Source organism: Rhinolophus sinicus, linkage group LG01 (assembly GCF_036562045.2).
Source record: "Rhinolophus sinicus isolate RSC01 linkage group LG01, ASM3656204v1, whole genome shotgun sequence".
Taxonomy (NCBI): Eukaryota; Metazoa; Chordata; class Mammalia; order Chiroptera; family Rhinolophidae; genus Rhinolophus; species Rhinolophus sinicus.
Genome location: NC_133751.1, coordinates 190,157,813 through 190,171,915, shown reverse-complemented (window position 1 = coordinate 190,171,915; position 14,103 = coordinate 190,157,813). Strand labels below are relative to the sequence as shown.

The following is a 14,103-nucleotide window of genomic DNA, read 5'->3' as shown; positions in this document are numbered from 1 at the left end:
ATGGAGAGTGGGGAATTCAGATGACCCAATTAATAAGTATATTATTGAGTGCATTAGCAGATGATAAATGCTATGGGTAGAAATAAAGTAGAGGAAGGAAAATAGGGAATGCTGAGCGGTGCCATTTTAAGTAGGGTAGGAAGAGGGGTGGTGGTTTTTGAGAAAGTGACAGTGGATCCAAGAGTTGGAGCCAGGGAGAGAATGAGCCATGTCACTATCTCGGGGCAAAGAAACACTTGCAAAGGCCCTGGGGGGCTGTGCCTGAGCCCGAAGCACTCTAACACAGAGAAGAGACTGCGGTTGCTGGAGTAGAGCAAGCAACAGGGAGGATAGTGGACAAGGAGGTTGGAGAAGGGACTGGGAGAGGTGGGAGAATGGAGCCAGTAGAATAATGATTTGCAGACAACTATAGAGACCCCCAAGTGGGACAGGTAACAACTGGAGGAGTTATTTGTGGTCTGACTCAGGTCTGGGGTGGCCTAAAAGACCTCACCACCCTCTGATTAGGGCCCTTGGACACTACAGTCTATAGACAAGGGAGTGTTTAACCTCTGATTTTGTCCCTAGAGTCCAAATCTAAATGCAAGTGCAATATGTGACACAATGGCTGTGACGTCAATGATCAAGTCACACCTCCCTGAAGCCTACCTCAAGGAGGACATCGGGGGAGAGCTTGTTTATGTGCTTCCTCCATTTGGCACCAAAGTCTCAGGCGCCTATCTGTCACTCCTAAGAGCACTGGACAATGGCATGGGTGACCTCAACATCGGGTGCTATGGCATTTCAGATACCACCGTGGAAGAGGTACACCTGGACATTTCCTTTCTTCTTAAAGCTGTAACTTACTGTTCTCTTAGAATAAATATGTATACTTGTTTTTAAAGAAAAGAACATTTTTATATAAACAATTTACAAATTAGAAAATCTTAAAAGTATCTTAATATTATTCATTTGTAAAACCAACTTCTGAGAACAAACATGTTGCTCCAAATAGAGAGCAACTATTTTTTATGTATAAAAATAGTCACTTAAAATTCTTCTCAAAAATAGTCACTTAAACTCACACGTCTCAAGAAATATGATAAAAAAGTCAAAATCAAAATTGAGCCTAGAAACTAGAAAAGATATGCATGTTTTATGTTAATGAATCATTCTGGCTTTTCTTTCTAGGTTTTTCTGAACTTGACTAAAGAGTCACACAAAACTAGTGATATGACTCTTGAGCACTTAACACAAAAGAAGATTGGAAATTCCAGTACCAATGGCATCTCAACTCCTGATGATTTATCTGTGAGCAGCAGCAATTTCACAGACAGAGATGGTATAAATCTAATCACATATTTTGCTTAATTCCAATTACAGGACAGATTTTGATTTTTTAAAATTCAACTTTAAATTTTCTTCCTAAATTCAAAAAGACTAAAACAATAAGCTTTCCTTTTTTAATATACAAAATATTCATTAAGCCAAATTGAGTTCTCTATTTCAAAAATATTTTGAAGAATGTGAAAGAACCTCCTTGTTAGGGCAGTAATAAGTATTCCCCTACCTACTAGAAGTTATTTTTGAGATGTCACTTACTATAATCTCAGATTTGTGTTCAACAAGTTAAAATCCTTCTTGTGATTGTTGCTGTCCAACAGTGGAAAGAGTTACCTTGTAAGATAGTTCACTCACTGTTACTGGGCATGTACAAGTGGAGGTAATAATCATCAAAAAGAAAAAGTCTAAAAAAAATGGTCATCACTCTTTACGGGACCTGATTGGAAGGCATGTCTAACCTTCCACCTCTCTGAATAATTCAGGTGCTGAGAAAATTTAGGCTCTGAGAAAATGCTTTTGGAGGATGGTCTCTGAATTGATGGAGTTGCACCTGATGAATATGAACCTATTATAATAGATTCCCCCCATAATTCTTCACACAATATATGTTTGAAAAATCATGTTTCTTGACATGACTTTGAGGAATCTGGCTCTTTTAAAAATAACTTTTATCCTATTATTCTTTTTCTGACAGTTAATTTATTCCTTTGGAAACACTGTTTACTTAAGGGATCATGTAGTAAAATGATATTTAAATTATGGAGTAGTCATACTCCATATGACTACTTAAATTGAGAAAAATCTCTAGGAACAGAACTTTTAATTAAACTTTAGTCTGGCTCTAAAACTCGGAAAACGTCATCTCTGATGTTTATATAATACTGGAACTTGGAGTCTCATTTGTCCTCTGCCATATTCCTCATTTATCATCTTTTGGAGAATATAATTGTTGAGTTCATGGAATTGAGGACTTTGATTAGAATGTGGTCATTTGCTTCAGGAAGTAAATGTTATGTATTTGCTTCTGCATTTGTCTCATAATTTGAAACTATTCTTTAGTCAAAATGTACCCCTCAGTTGACATTATCTTTTAGAATGCACATTTGCTCTGTTTGATACACCTGTAAGTCATCCACATGTAATTTCTCAAGAAACAGAAAAGCATACTAATTAACTTAAAATATTCAGCTCCTTCTACAATTCCCCTTTGCAGAGATATGAGTTTGCATTTAAACTTGTTCACTCTGTTTAATTGGAGTTCATTTTAAATTAAGCAGCTTTGTATTTTTCCTTATCAGCTAAATGAAGATTGTGATTTTTGTGCTGCATAATTTGTGGCAAAGAATTAAAACTATCCACAGAGTTGACGAATATCACACCTTATCACATGTAAAGGAATGTTTGGCGGCAGGCCTTAGGGGGAGAAATATTATATTTGAACCCATTTTTTAGAGGGGCCTGCTGAAATTATCAGTTGTAAGAGCATTATTGAGAAAGCAACAGTTTATGGCCTCCACAGCTGCTCTTACTCTTAGAAGCTATGACATTTTTCTCAGCACCTGAAGAGCATTTGAGAAGGGAGAAGCAGAGACATTTTCCCCAATATGTTCTTTTTTGTGACCGTAGTAGTAAAAATAGGGTTTTGAAATGCCACATAATTTCTATGGAGAATGTAACGAATAAATGCACTAGAATTATACTTTGGAGGAGAGCATTTTCCTTTTCCCACGTTAAGATGAACTCATTAGAATGAGAAGCACATTAGAATGAAAACCAGTTAGAATTATAACCATTAAGTTACTCACCGTAGAAATGTGTTCTTAGACTAGGTTGCTGTTTTGGTTTCCATTGTTCTTATTTGAATTCAATCTGTTGGTAGAAGCTATCTCTTCAATATTAGTAATACATACTGAGACTGAGACCGAGACTGGAGATTGGGGACAATATTCATTTATAAAATTATAAATATCTAATTTTGCCTTGTACAATTACTGTGTATATGACTAATAATATTTTGTGTATAGTGATTTATCATTTTCAAAGCACTTTTACATACAGCGCTATGAGATAGAGACGCTCAGGCCCAAAGCTGATAAATAAAGCGCTGAACCTAAAATCCCAGTCTTTAAAATGTAAGCTCTCCCCAGCACATCACATTATACCATCTATCCATAGTTTATAGTTTTTGAAGTTACTTTATTATTTGATTGACCAGGACTTTCCGGAACCATATCAAATCTCTCTCTTTTTTTTTTAATCAGACAAAATCCTGACAAGAGGAGAGAGACTGGAAGGTTTTGGACTGTTCCTGAAGAAGATAATGGCTATACTCATTAAGAGGTTCCACCACACCCGCAGGAACTGGAAAGGTTTCATTGCTCAGGTTATCCTCCCCATCATCTTCGTAACGACTGCCATGGGCCTTGGCACACTGAGAAATTCCAGAAACAGTTATCCAGAGGTCCAGATCTCCCCATCTCTTTATGGTACCTCTGAACAGACAGCCTTCTATGCGTAAGTTTCTCTTCTTTAACCTAAGATGACATTCCCACAGTGCTTCCGAGGTGTGGTTTTACCTGAATGAATACCATGGAATGCTGAAGAATAAGAACTTAGGAGCCACAGTATTTAATTCTGCCAAAGGAATGGACAGTTTGATTTATTGTGACATGACACTTCTATCGCCAACAAATAACTTTTTGTTGTCTGTCTAAAAATAAAGTTATAGTAGATCTTTATTTTTAATGACTAGACTTTAATCAAGAAAGCCAGGTTAGGTATGGCTTCCAAATCGATTGTAATATGTAGCAAATAACTTTTTATTAGTCTCACTAATATTGAAAAATAATGTCAGAATTCTGTATAATATAATTTTATATACTAAATGTATGTGTCAATCAAGAAAATAACAAGGCAGCCAAATAGAGATTGTGTGCTTATTTTTGTGTGACACTTTTTTTCCCTCCTGAAACTAAGTCTTTCTTAAATTTTTAAGAAAACAGTCCTATAGAAAGCATATTTCATTTCTTCAAGTTATTCGTGAGCATGAGTTTCCTATGGGAGACTCATGGAGGAATCATGAATTTGTTTCTGTTCTTTAATGTTACAGGAATTCTAACCCAAGCACAAATGCACTGGTCTCAGCAATGTGGGCCTTCCCTGGCATCGACAACCTGTGTTTGAACACCAGTGACCTGTAAGTGGATCTTGTTCTTTTTCTTTTTTTCAACATTCCACTCTGTGTGTATGTGTGTGATGGTGTGTGGATGAGTGGGTGTATTGTATTTGGCTGGAGAAAGGCAGTGTCCTAATAGAAATCTGTGTTTAACAGGTTTTATCTATCTCCTTTAGTTCATTTCCTGGCTACACTTTGCTGTCCTGATAAACACTGGGTGCTTTATAACTTGTAAAGTTCTTTTGTGTACATATTCTTATTTAACAATCACAACAATCCTGTGAATTATTAATCCCATTTTTAAGATGAAGAAAGTGAGGCTCATAGAGACTAAGATTCTTATATAAAGAAATTTAGGTAGGAAGTTGGATAGCTAAAGCTGAGACCCAAGTCTTGACTCCAGTCCCCAGGCTTTTACACGATGTAGTGTTGCTTATTCAAACTTCCAAGATAGTGCATAACACATGTAAACTTGACATTAGTGCATCATTTTGCTAACGTCCCCTACCTGTTCGAGAAGAGAATGAAAAGAGCAAAGAGAAAAAAAGGAGTCAACAAGCCCCATCCTGCCATGTTAAGATAGTTCAATGAGTTTTGATCTTAACACTGTTTAATCCCTTAGTGCTATCCCTCAACTCCCCATAAAATGTCAGATCATTTGAAAACGGTAGTGCAATGTATATTCAAGTTGTGAGAAAGCAGTAAATTGTACCTGGGACTATAACAGGAATTTAATACAAAATAGTCACTTCTAGGATCATACATAAACATGAGAATGCACACCGACCTCATGTCAATATAATTTTTACTTGCAGAAGGTGTTTAAAGAAAAACAGTCTGGGAAAATGGAATACCAGTGGAGAACGTATCACTAATTTTGGTGTTTGCTCCTGCTCAGAAAATGTCCAGGTAAGATGGAATTCACTTTTGGTTAAATAGAAAAAAGAAAGGAATAAATATCAAAACTTGAAAGATCTATCTAGGTTACCAAAGATTCAGTATAATTTCATTTAATGGAAGCTAGTGGACCTGGGCAGCTCAAAAATATTGGCTTTGAACTTCAGGTCGCTGTTGTAAATCCATCTCAGGACAAATTTCCAAAGGTAGGTAATTCTACGACGGTCTTTGTAGAAACTAACTGAAGATGAATTTTTTGTTTCAGTTCAGTTTTACCCAGAAAGCTCTATGTTTCATTCAGCAAAATGCCACCATAACTGTCATATTTGAAAACAGTGACAGTGAGACTGCCACTGTCGTGATCATTTGAGAAGTCAGTAATGTGTATGAGTCCAGAGCAGAACTCCAGATGTCTCTAAGCAACACATCAGGATGCAAGAAAAATCTATGTTCTGAAAGTAACAAAAAAGATTGTCCACTTATCCCTTTCCCTGTCTGTATTCTATACACACTTAGTTTTCTAGGCCTCTCAAGAAAGCTTTTAAGAAAATCAAATTCAGTGGAGAAATTAAAGGTAGTTGAAGATAAGAGGTCACTATTAGTTTCTGAGAGTCACTATGTTATTGACTTACTTCTCCATGGGGAGGAATCTAGCAATATTTTCTTCCAAATGTCACGTGATTGTACCCTACATTGTCTTGAGACAATATTTTAGAATGAAAATGTTTTCAATAATGCAACCTATTTTTTTGTGTTTTCATGAAAGACAGTTACTAACAATAATTGGGATGCAATGGTTATCTTTTAGAATCCTTTATTTAAATATTAGTCTTACCCAGTACTGAAAGAGTTTTCTAATTCCTCATCTAATCTAGTTAATTTATGAAATCCTTTACATATTTTGTTCAACTTAGAGTAAAAGCCAACTAATTTAGTATTTAAAATTGGAATCTGGACACATTTTTTAATTAAAAAACCTAATAGATTAAAAATTTTCAACTTAATACTCTGCTGGTGAGAATCTAAATTTGTGTAAACAGTTTTTAAAAGTGATAGTATGTACTAATGCTGAAGATATACATGCCATATGGGACCTACAATTTCATTCCTATTATATACACATGAGAAATGTGAATATGTTCACCAAGAGACATATACTAAAATATTTATAACAATACAATTCATAATAACCACTCAAGTTCCCACCAACAGTAGAGTGGATAAATTGAATGTAATATATTTCCACAATGAAATTCTATATACAGCAAAACAGGAATGATTGATCTGTAACTAGACACATCATGTTGGAAGATTCTCACCAACAAATGATGAGTAAAAAAAAGCCAAATACAAGAGAATACGTATAATATGATTTCATTTATACAAAATACAAAAACAGGCAAAATTATCCTGTGTCAGTTACTTTGGGGGTGGTCGTGATTAGCAGGGAATATGAGAGGGCTTCCAGGGTACTACTAGCATTGCTCTGTTTCCTGATCTGGTTTCTGGTTACAGAGGTTCAGTTTGTCAAAATTCATCAAGCAGTGAACTTATATGTGCTTTTCTGTATGTATAATATAATTCAACAAAAAATTAAAGCTAAAAGATTACATTACATATATATATAGAAGGGTATCTTTCTATTTGTGAAACCAGTGGCATTCTGGAATGTGATCTTCAAGTTGATACAACTTGATGTAAGGTGAAATTCAGCATTCGTTTCTTAAAGCAACTTGCCACTTTATGCTTTTGGTACACACGTGTGGTCTTAGGCTCAGGCTCTGAGACATCATGTGAAAGGTGGAAGGAAAAACTGGAAAAAATGCAAGGCTTTTCCCAAAGTAAACTTCATGGAGGTGAAGCATGAGAACCTTCGGTGAAAAGTAAGTGGTCAGGAAGTGCAGAAAGGAATGAGGATAAAAATAAGGGGTTAAAACTAAGTTCTGAGATTGGTTAATAATAATATACCAATGCATTTAATTTGACAAGTGTATGATGGTAACATAAGACACTAACGATAGGGGAAACTGGGCAAAAGTTATCCAGGGGCTCTCTGTATTATCTTTGCAATATATATACATGCAACTTTGCAACATATATATATATATATACTTTTATTTTAGAATAAATTTAGATTTATGTATATAAAGATTAGAATTAGATTTATATAAAATTAAATTTAGATTTAGATATACGTAAAATTGAACTCTGACACCTAGGTTTGGGACCTTAAAATTAATAGAAAACAAATTTTTCATCCGCTGCTGTCAGTCCCTGAGAACTTAAGTCTGTTACTGTGATCTTTTCAATTTGGGGGCAAACATTTGTTTCTTCCCTGTGAATTATTGAGACTATTTTGAGTCATCTTAGTGTTAAATGTTTTTCTCCAAACATATCAAGCTTGTTAGTACAGTAAAAGAAAACTAACACATAGTTAACTTGTGTTCTTTTTTGACTCCAAGTGAGCCCTAAACACATATATCTGCTCTCTCTATATAATAACTATTTGTTCTAATTTCTTGGCATAGGCAAGATGCCTTCCTTTTCAAAGCTCTTTAATGTCAGAGGACAGATGTCACTTTCCACCAATTGTGAAAACAGACCAATCATGAAACTGAAGCTCCTTAACACAAAGAACTTACCGTTTAACTTTATTTTTCAGGAATGTCCTAAGTTTAACTATTCGCCACCTCATAGAAGAACTTATTCTTCCCAAGTAATTTATAACCTGACTGGGCACCGCTTAGAAAATTATCTTATATCAACTGCGAATGAGTTTATGCAAAAAAGGTAAAAATACTCTGTTTATAACATTTAATTTAGCATATCTTGCTTTCTAATTTAATGGTAACTGCCTTCTAGACTTGAAACAATAGCTGTACATTTCTATCACTTATTTACATTGTTAAACTCTCTGTTTTATCTAAACAGCCTTATGCACTAAAAGTTAGGTACGGGTGCTAAATGAAGATTCATTTTGAGCAAATCGAAAAGCATTGATTTGTTCAGGCCTCAAAAATGTGTTGTGAAATTTGTATGTTTTTTTTTTTTTTCTGGAAGCAAAAGAGAAGTTATTGACTGGATTATGCCAACTTGGAGAATTTTAAGGCGTTGCTTTTGGTGACAAGTAGCCTTAGTTCCAATATAAATATCTCAAAACTTAGAGTACGATGTGCTGTCTGCATGTGGATAAAATGTGTTCATGTGTAGTAAGGCCGCTTAGGCATATGCCATGGCTGTATGGTTGGTAGGCTTCATTTGCAACGTGGAGGGACCTGGAGGCCACTATGTTTGGTGAAATAAGCCAGACACAGAAAGACAAGTACTGCAAGATTTCACTTATATGTGGAATCTAAAATAGTCAAACTCATAGATGTAGCACGTAGAATGGTCCTTGCTGGGGTCTGGGGCAGGGGGGACATGGAGAGATGTTGGTCAAGGCATACAAAGTTTCAGTTACACAACATGAGTGTATTCTGGAGACCTAATTGACAGCAATGTGACTATAGTTAACCATACTGTCTTGTATACTTGAAAGTTGCTGAGAGGGTAGGTCTTAAGAGTTCTCAGCACATACACATACACACACAAACACAAAGAAAATGATTACTATGTGAGGCGATTGACATGTTAATCAGCTTGATTGTGGTGATTATTTCACAATGTATACATATATCAAAAGGTCAACTTGTACACCTTAAATATATACAATTTTTATTTGTCAATTATACCTCAATAAAGCCGGGATGGGGGGAAGTTTGTAGGCTTGCAGTAAGCTACTATTTTCTCCTTTATTCCATCTCTTCCCTCTTTTATTTCTCAATGTACATAAAGGATGAATGTTGCCTATAAAATACAAACCACAGAAGAGCAAAAAGAAAATATCATCTCTCTACCCAATATGCTATACATCCAATATTTACTGTATATAGTAACCAGTATATATAACCAACATTTACTATATATACTTTTACAATTTTTTGTCAGAAATATATGTAAATGTTTTCAATAAAATGTGACTTATTAAAAATAAACTGTTCTAAAGCCTGATTAAAAAAAAGTGAACAATATACTATAGTGTACTTTGCATGTCAAAAATATAGCTCTATGAAATCCCATTTACAATAATAGTCACAGGAAGATTAAACTAGTGTGACCGCATAATTATTTATTTAACCCAACCCTAATCTAGTACATTTAAACTAACTTATCCTTTAAATTACTACTTGGCTTTTTTAAATCCACTTTTTATTTTTAAGAGACCATGACCTGACAGGTAGTCATATAGATACAACTCACCTTCAAACATTCAGGAAGAGAGTAAGTATAGCACCAGGGATCAATCTAAGGGAAAAAGTTTGGAGAATTGAGGAAATGGAGCCACTTGAAAATAGATAAGAACTGATGTTATATCATTTTAGTATCAAATTACCTAAAAGAAGTAATTAAATTAAGCACACAAATCTTAAGATTTTTGAGACGGTGCAGATTCAGTTAAGTTAGAGAAATTGGTTAGATTATATGTCACTTATTTTCGGAATGATTACTCCACATTTGCTATCACTTAGAACTTTTTACCTCTAGTTATAATGTAAATTTTAGACTAAAATATGATAAAATAAATTGATAAAAACAGAATATATTTCAGGCAGTATTTATTTCATACGGTCAATGTGTTCTTAACGGTAAGAAAAAATTGAGCTTTTAGTTAAACATTTTAGATCTATTTATGACTATTTTCTCCACTAAAGCAAATATAAATTTTATTATTCTATATAGATATGGAGGTTGGAGTTTTGGGTTGCCTTTGACTGACGACCTGCGTTTTGATGTAACAGAAGTTCCTGCCAATAGAACACTTGCCAAGGTAAATTATATACTTTCTTCTGGGACGTCACATACATGAGAATGTGAACTTGAAGTGTTCAAGCATTTTCATGAGGTAAAAACAAAACATGGGGACCATCAATTTGAAAAGCAGTTTGGTATAATACATACCCCAAAGCACAGTAATTCCAGTCCTCTGTATTTCACCCAGGGAAATGTGTACGCATAAGTACCACAATTCATATATAAGAATGTACATGATAGTATTTCTCATATTAGCCAAAAATACAACCCAAAATGCCCATATACAGTAGGATAAATAAGTAAATTGTTATATTTTCATTCAATAGACCTTTCAGCAATGGAAATGAATGAACTCAGTTCTATATAACACACCAACTAATTTTCCCAAACATTATTAATAAAAAACAACAAAAAAAGATGAAAAGGAACATATAACTATAATTGCCTTTACTGTAAACTTTAAGAGTAGGCAAAACTCAACCATATTGTTTAGGGAAGAGAGTATCATCATTTGAAAGGACACAGAAGGTCAGGGAGAAGATGACCTGGATGCTGGAAATTTCTGTTCTCAATCTGAGCGATGGTTCAATGGATGTACTACTCCCTTCATAATTTTTTGTTAAACTGTACATTGTCTTATGCATATATTCTTAATATATGTTTAGCCTTGTTTCTTTAAGAACATGGAAACTTAACAGAACTTGATGGAGATAAAAAATTCAGTTGGCTTATTTCCCCTTCTAGATCATATCTATGTTTTGAACCAAGCTAGAGTCACAGAATCACACACATATGATTAGCCATATGATCAATGGTAGTCTTAGAAATTTTAAATTGCCCTTCACATATTTCTTATTTGGTAGTAAGAGACATACTCAGACGTGGGGGAAGTGGAGACCTAATACTCATTTAGTTATCAATATTCATTATAAACCAAGCACTAGTATCACCTATTACACGAACTAGCTAATTTCATCCTCACCACATCCCTGTGAGATAGACATTGAGCTGATTTTCACAAAGTTATAGAGAAAGTATATAGTACTGCTGAAATTTGAATGTCACCTCCTTTTGTTTCTTTCGTCTCTCCCCACAGAGTAAATATTCTTGCATAAACAAAGGAGTTCTAATATTAAATAATTTCTCTCTAAATCAGATTTGTAATTAAATTATCAACTGGGTTTCTTGAAGTGAGGCCCATCAGTATTTTAAATCCCTCTGTTTTTGATGTAGAAGGTTAAAATAAATCACTTCTGTCTGGGTTATAACTAGGAATAAAATGTTAGTGGGGGGAATTACAAGGTTATCAATCTTGTTGCTAAGGATACAATGCTTGCATTTGTATTCTGTTCTTATTACAGCCTGATATATACGCCATTTGTTGTTATTATTATTGTGAGATAGGATGCCGTAGTTCCAGTTCAAGAATCACTATAGAACAGCCTCAGAGATGGAGATAATAATAATTTCTCCAGTTGATTTAAAGCTTTGCCTATAGAGAAGATCAGGATAACTAATAACTTGGTGCTATCACACAGGAAAAAAAAACCACTATTTTCCCAATCTCTGCCCATCTCTAAGTTGTAAACTTAGAGGTCTGAGGTCAGCACTCTGGGGGATGGTTCATAATCTTCCAAGATGAAATGTGTTACTAGGAAAATGGTGCTCTTATTTTACATATAATTTCTGTAGGCTGTCAGATATAAAGACAGCCTAATTTATATCAACACAATTCTGATCTTGCCTTCTTTTGGAATTGAACAGGTGTGGTATGATCCAGAAGGCTATCACTCCCTTCCAGCTTACCTCAACAGCTTGAATAACTTCCTCCTGCGAGTTAACATGTCAAAATATGATGCTGCCCGACACGGTAAAGTTACTTACACAGAGCTTCTTGTACAACTTTTGCTGCTCTCCATATAAAAATGCATGTTAGATACCATTTCCTCCCAGTGGCAGGTATTTTATGGTACATAAACCACAGATCTTTAAAAGGATTTTGGAAGTTACCACTTCCAAACTCCCACCAGGTGAAACATTTGGGATAACCCTCTCAACTTCAGGTTAATTTAGTTTCTCATTTATCAATTCAGGATAGTAATGCTGCAGTCACACTTAGTTCTGTTCTCAGACCTCATAGTTATACCTCAAAGGAAAATATTTTATAGCTATTTACTTGTATATAGGCTAAAAAAATAGTATCAATAAATATTGTATACAAATCTAAACATGAAAACAAAACTTTTAAACCAAAAATATTCTATATCTGATCAAAAGTGTTACCATTAATTGAGCACTTACTATATGAATATGCTTTCTATGAAGTATTGCTACTCCTTACAAGCACCCTTTCAGGATGAGTATTATTATTCTCTATTATGTCTCTGTGGCTCAGAAATGGGATTTGAACCCAGGTCTGAAGCCTGGTCTGTCTATATTCTGGCTGAGTATAGAGAAGTAATAAAAAAATGAAGCATGGAGTATTAGAAAATTTTTTTATTACTTCTCTATACTTAGCCAGATCTACTTCAATTGGATTTCCCAAAAGGCTTCCGCACAGTTTTAAAAATAAGGTTTTGAATTTGAAAGAGACTGATTTTTTTTTCCTAATTCAATGACTGCCCATCAGATCATTGCATCTTCTTAAGCCTTGCTCAAATTATTTTCCCATACTGGTCCTAAAAAAAATATTAAAGATGGAAAAAAAAATTGAGTGACATATTTGCTGGCCAAGACTGAGTTTCTAGTCTGATAAGTGGGCTAACAAATAACCTTTCAAGTAGGAAAGAAAGACACAGCATATCTTCGAGAAACACTGAGGCCTATTTATCTTTCATCTCCCTGCTGTTGAGCATCATAATGTATGCCGGGGGCACGGGTGGTTGGACCAGTACACTGTGGAGTCAAGTACTCATTCTATAAACAGAATCTTTTGGAGTCTCCATTTCAGAGAAAAACAGTATTTTTCCCCCAATTGCTCTGGCAGGAGGAACCATAAAGAAAATAACAAGATTTATACATAGTCCTGAGATCTAGAGCCTCAACAAAGTGCATAGTCAAAAGTGTTAAGTTAAATGGTGACTAAAACAAGGTGGGCCTAGTGTAACCTGGTTTGAAATACGATTGAGCACTCGACTTTCAGCAGGATGTCTTATGCAGAGCAAAAGACATTTGTTGCTGTGACAAATTATGAAAGTACAAAAAGTATAGAAATGACTAGGGGAAAATATAGCACAGGTACGTAGGTGAGAACAAGAGACCAATGTCACTTTTGATGGGTCAGCTTTTGAAACCTACATTCAGATTTCATTTATTATTAGTGTTCTTTGCCAAGGCCAAAGTCATCGGAGTCGCTCCGGACTCCAACAGGCTAGTCTAGTTGTGGTTCCTACGACTGTATTTTTAAGTTACAGAGTATAAAGAATTAAGGATTCTGCAACATAAACTATGTATTGACCCTAAAAGGAAATTTATAATTATTTCACTTAAAAAATAAGGCTTAGCTTGAGTAATGTAGAGATTACTAGTGAGATACCTTCTATTTTTAATTCCCTTTTCTTAGATAGACTCATGACAGTTGGCAGCTTTCCACCCTGTCTGGAAAGAGTCTGATGCCTTTCAAAGAAGAAATCCATGTTACCCTGAAATACTTTTATTGTTTTGTAATATATGTATGGGGTGTGCCATGATACTATTGTCTTTCAAAATCGACTCAACTATTCTCTTAGCACCTCCCCCTTCTCTAGTAGTTGTTTTAAGCCATCTTTGTTGAATTCTACATGAACTAGGTTTAGCTGGAAAATTGATTTTGTTTGAATTCTCACATGCTATTACAATTTTTTAATTAGCTTTCCTTT

At 34.8% G+C, this 14,103-nt stretch overlaps 1 protein-coding gene across 1 annotated transcript in view; it reads left to right on the top strand.

Moving 5' to 3' along the window:
• Positions 1-14,103, top strand: part of ABCA12 (ATP binding cassette subfamily A member 12) — a 164,114-nt gene that overhangs the window by 127,406 nt on the left and 22,605 nt on the right. Inside the window, exons 32-39 of the mRNA XM_019727083.2 lie at positions 568-804; positions 1,171-1,321; positions 3,585-3,837; positions 4,433-4,519; positions 5,314-5,407; positions 8,058-8,185; positions 10,175-10,262; positions 12,011-12,116. Coding sequence (XP_019582642.2) covers positions 568-804; positions 1,171-1,321; positions 3,585-3,837; positions 4,433-4,519; positions 5,314-5,407; positions 8,058-8,185; positions 10,175-10,262; positions 12,011-12,116 — 1,144 coding nt within the window. The remainder of the gene's footprint in view (positions 1-567; positions 805-1,170; positions 1,322-3,584; positions 3,838-4,432; positions 4,520-5,313; positions 5,408-8,057; positions 8,186-10,174; positions 10,263-12,010; positions 12,117-14,103) is intronic.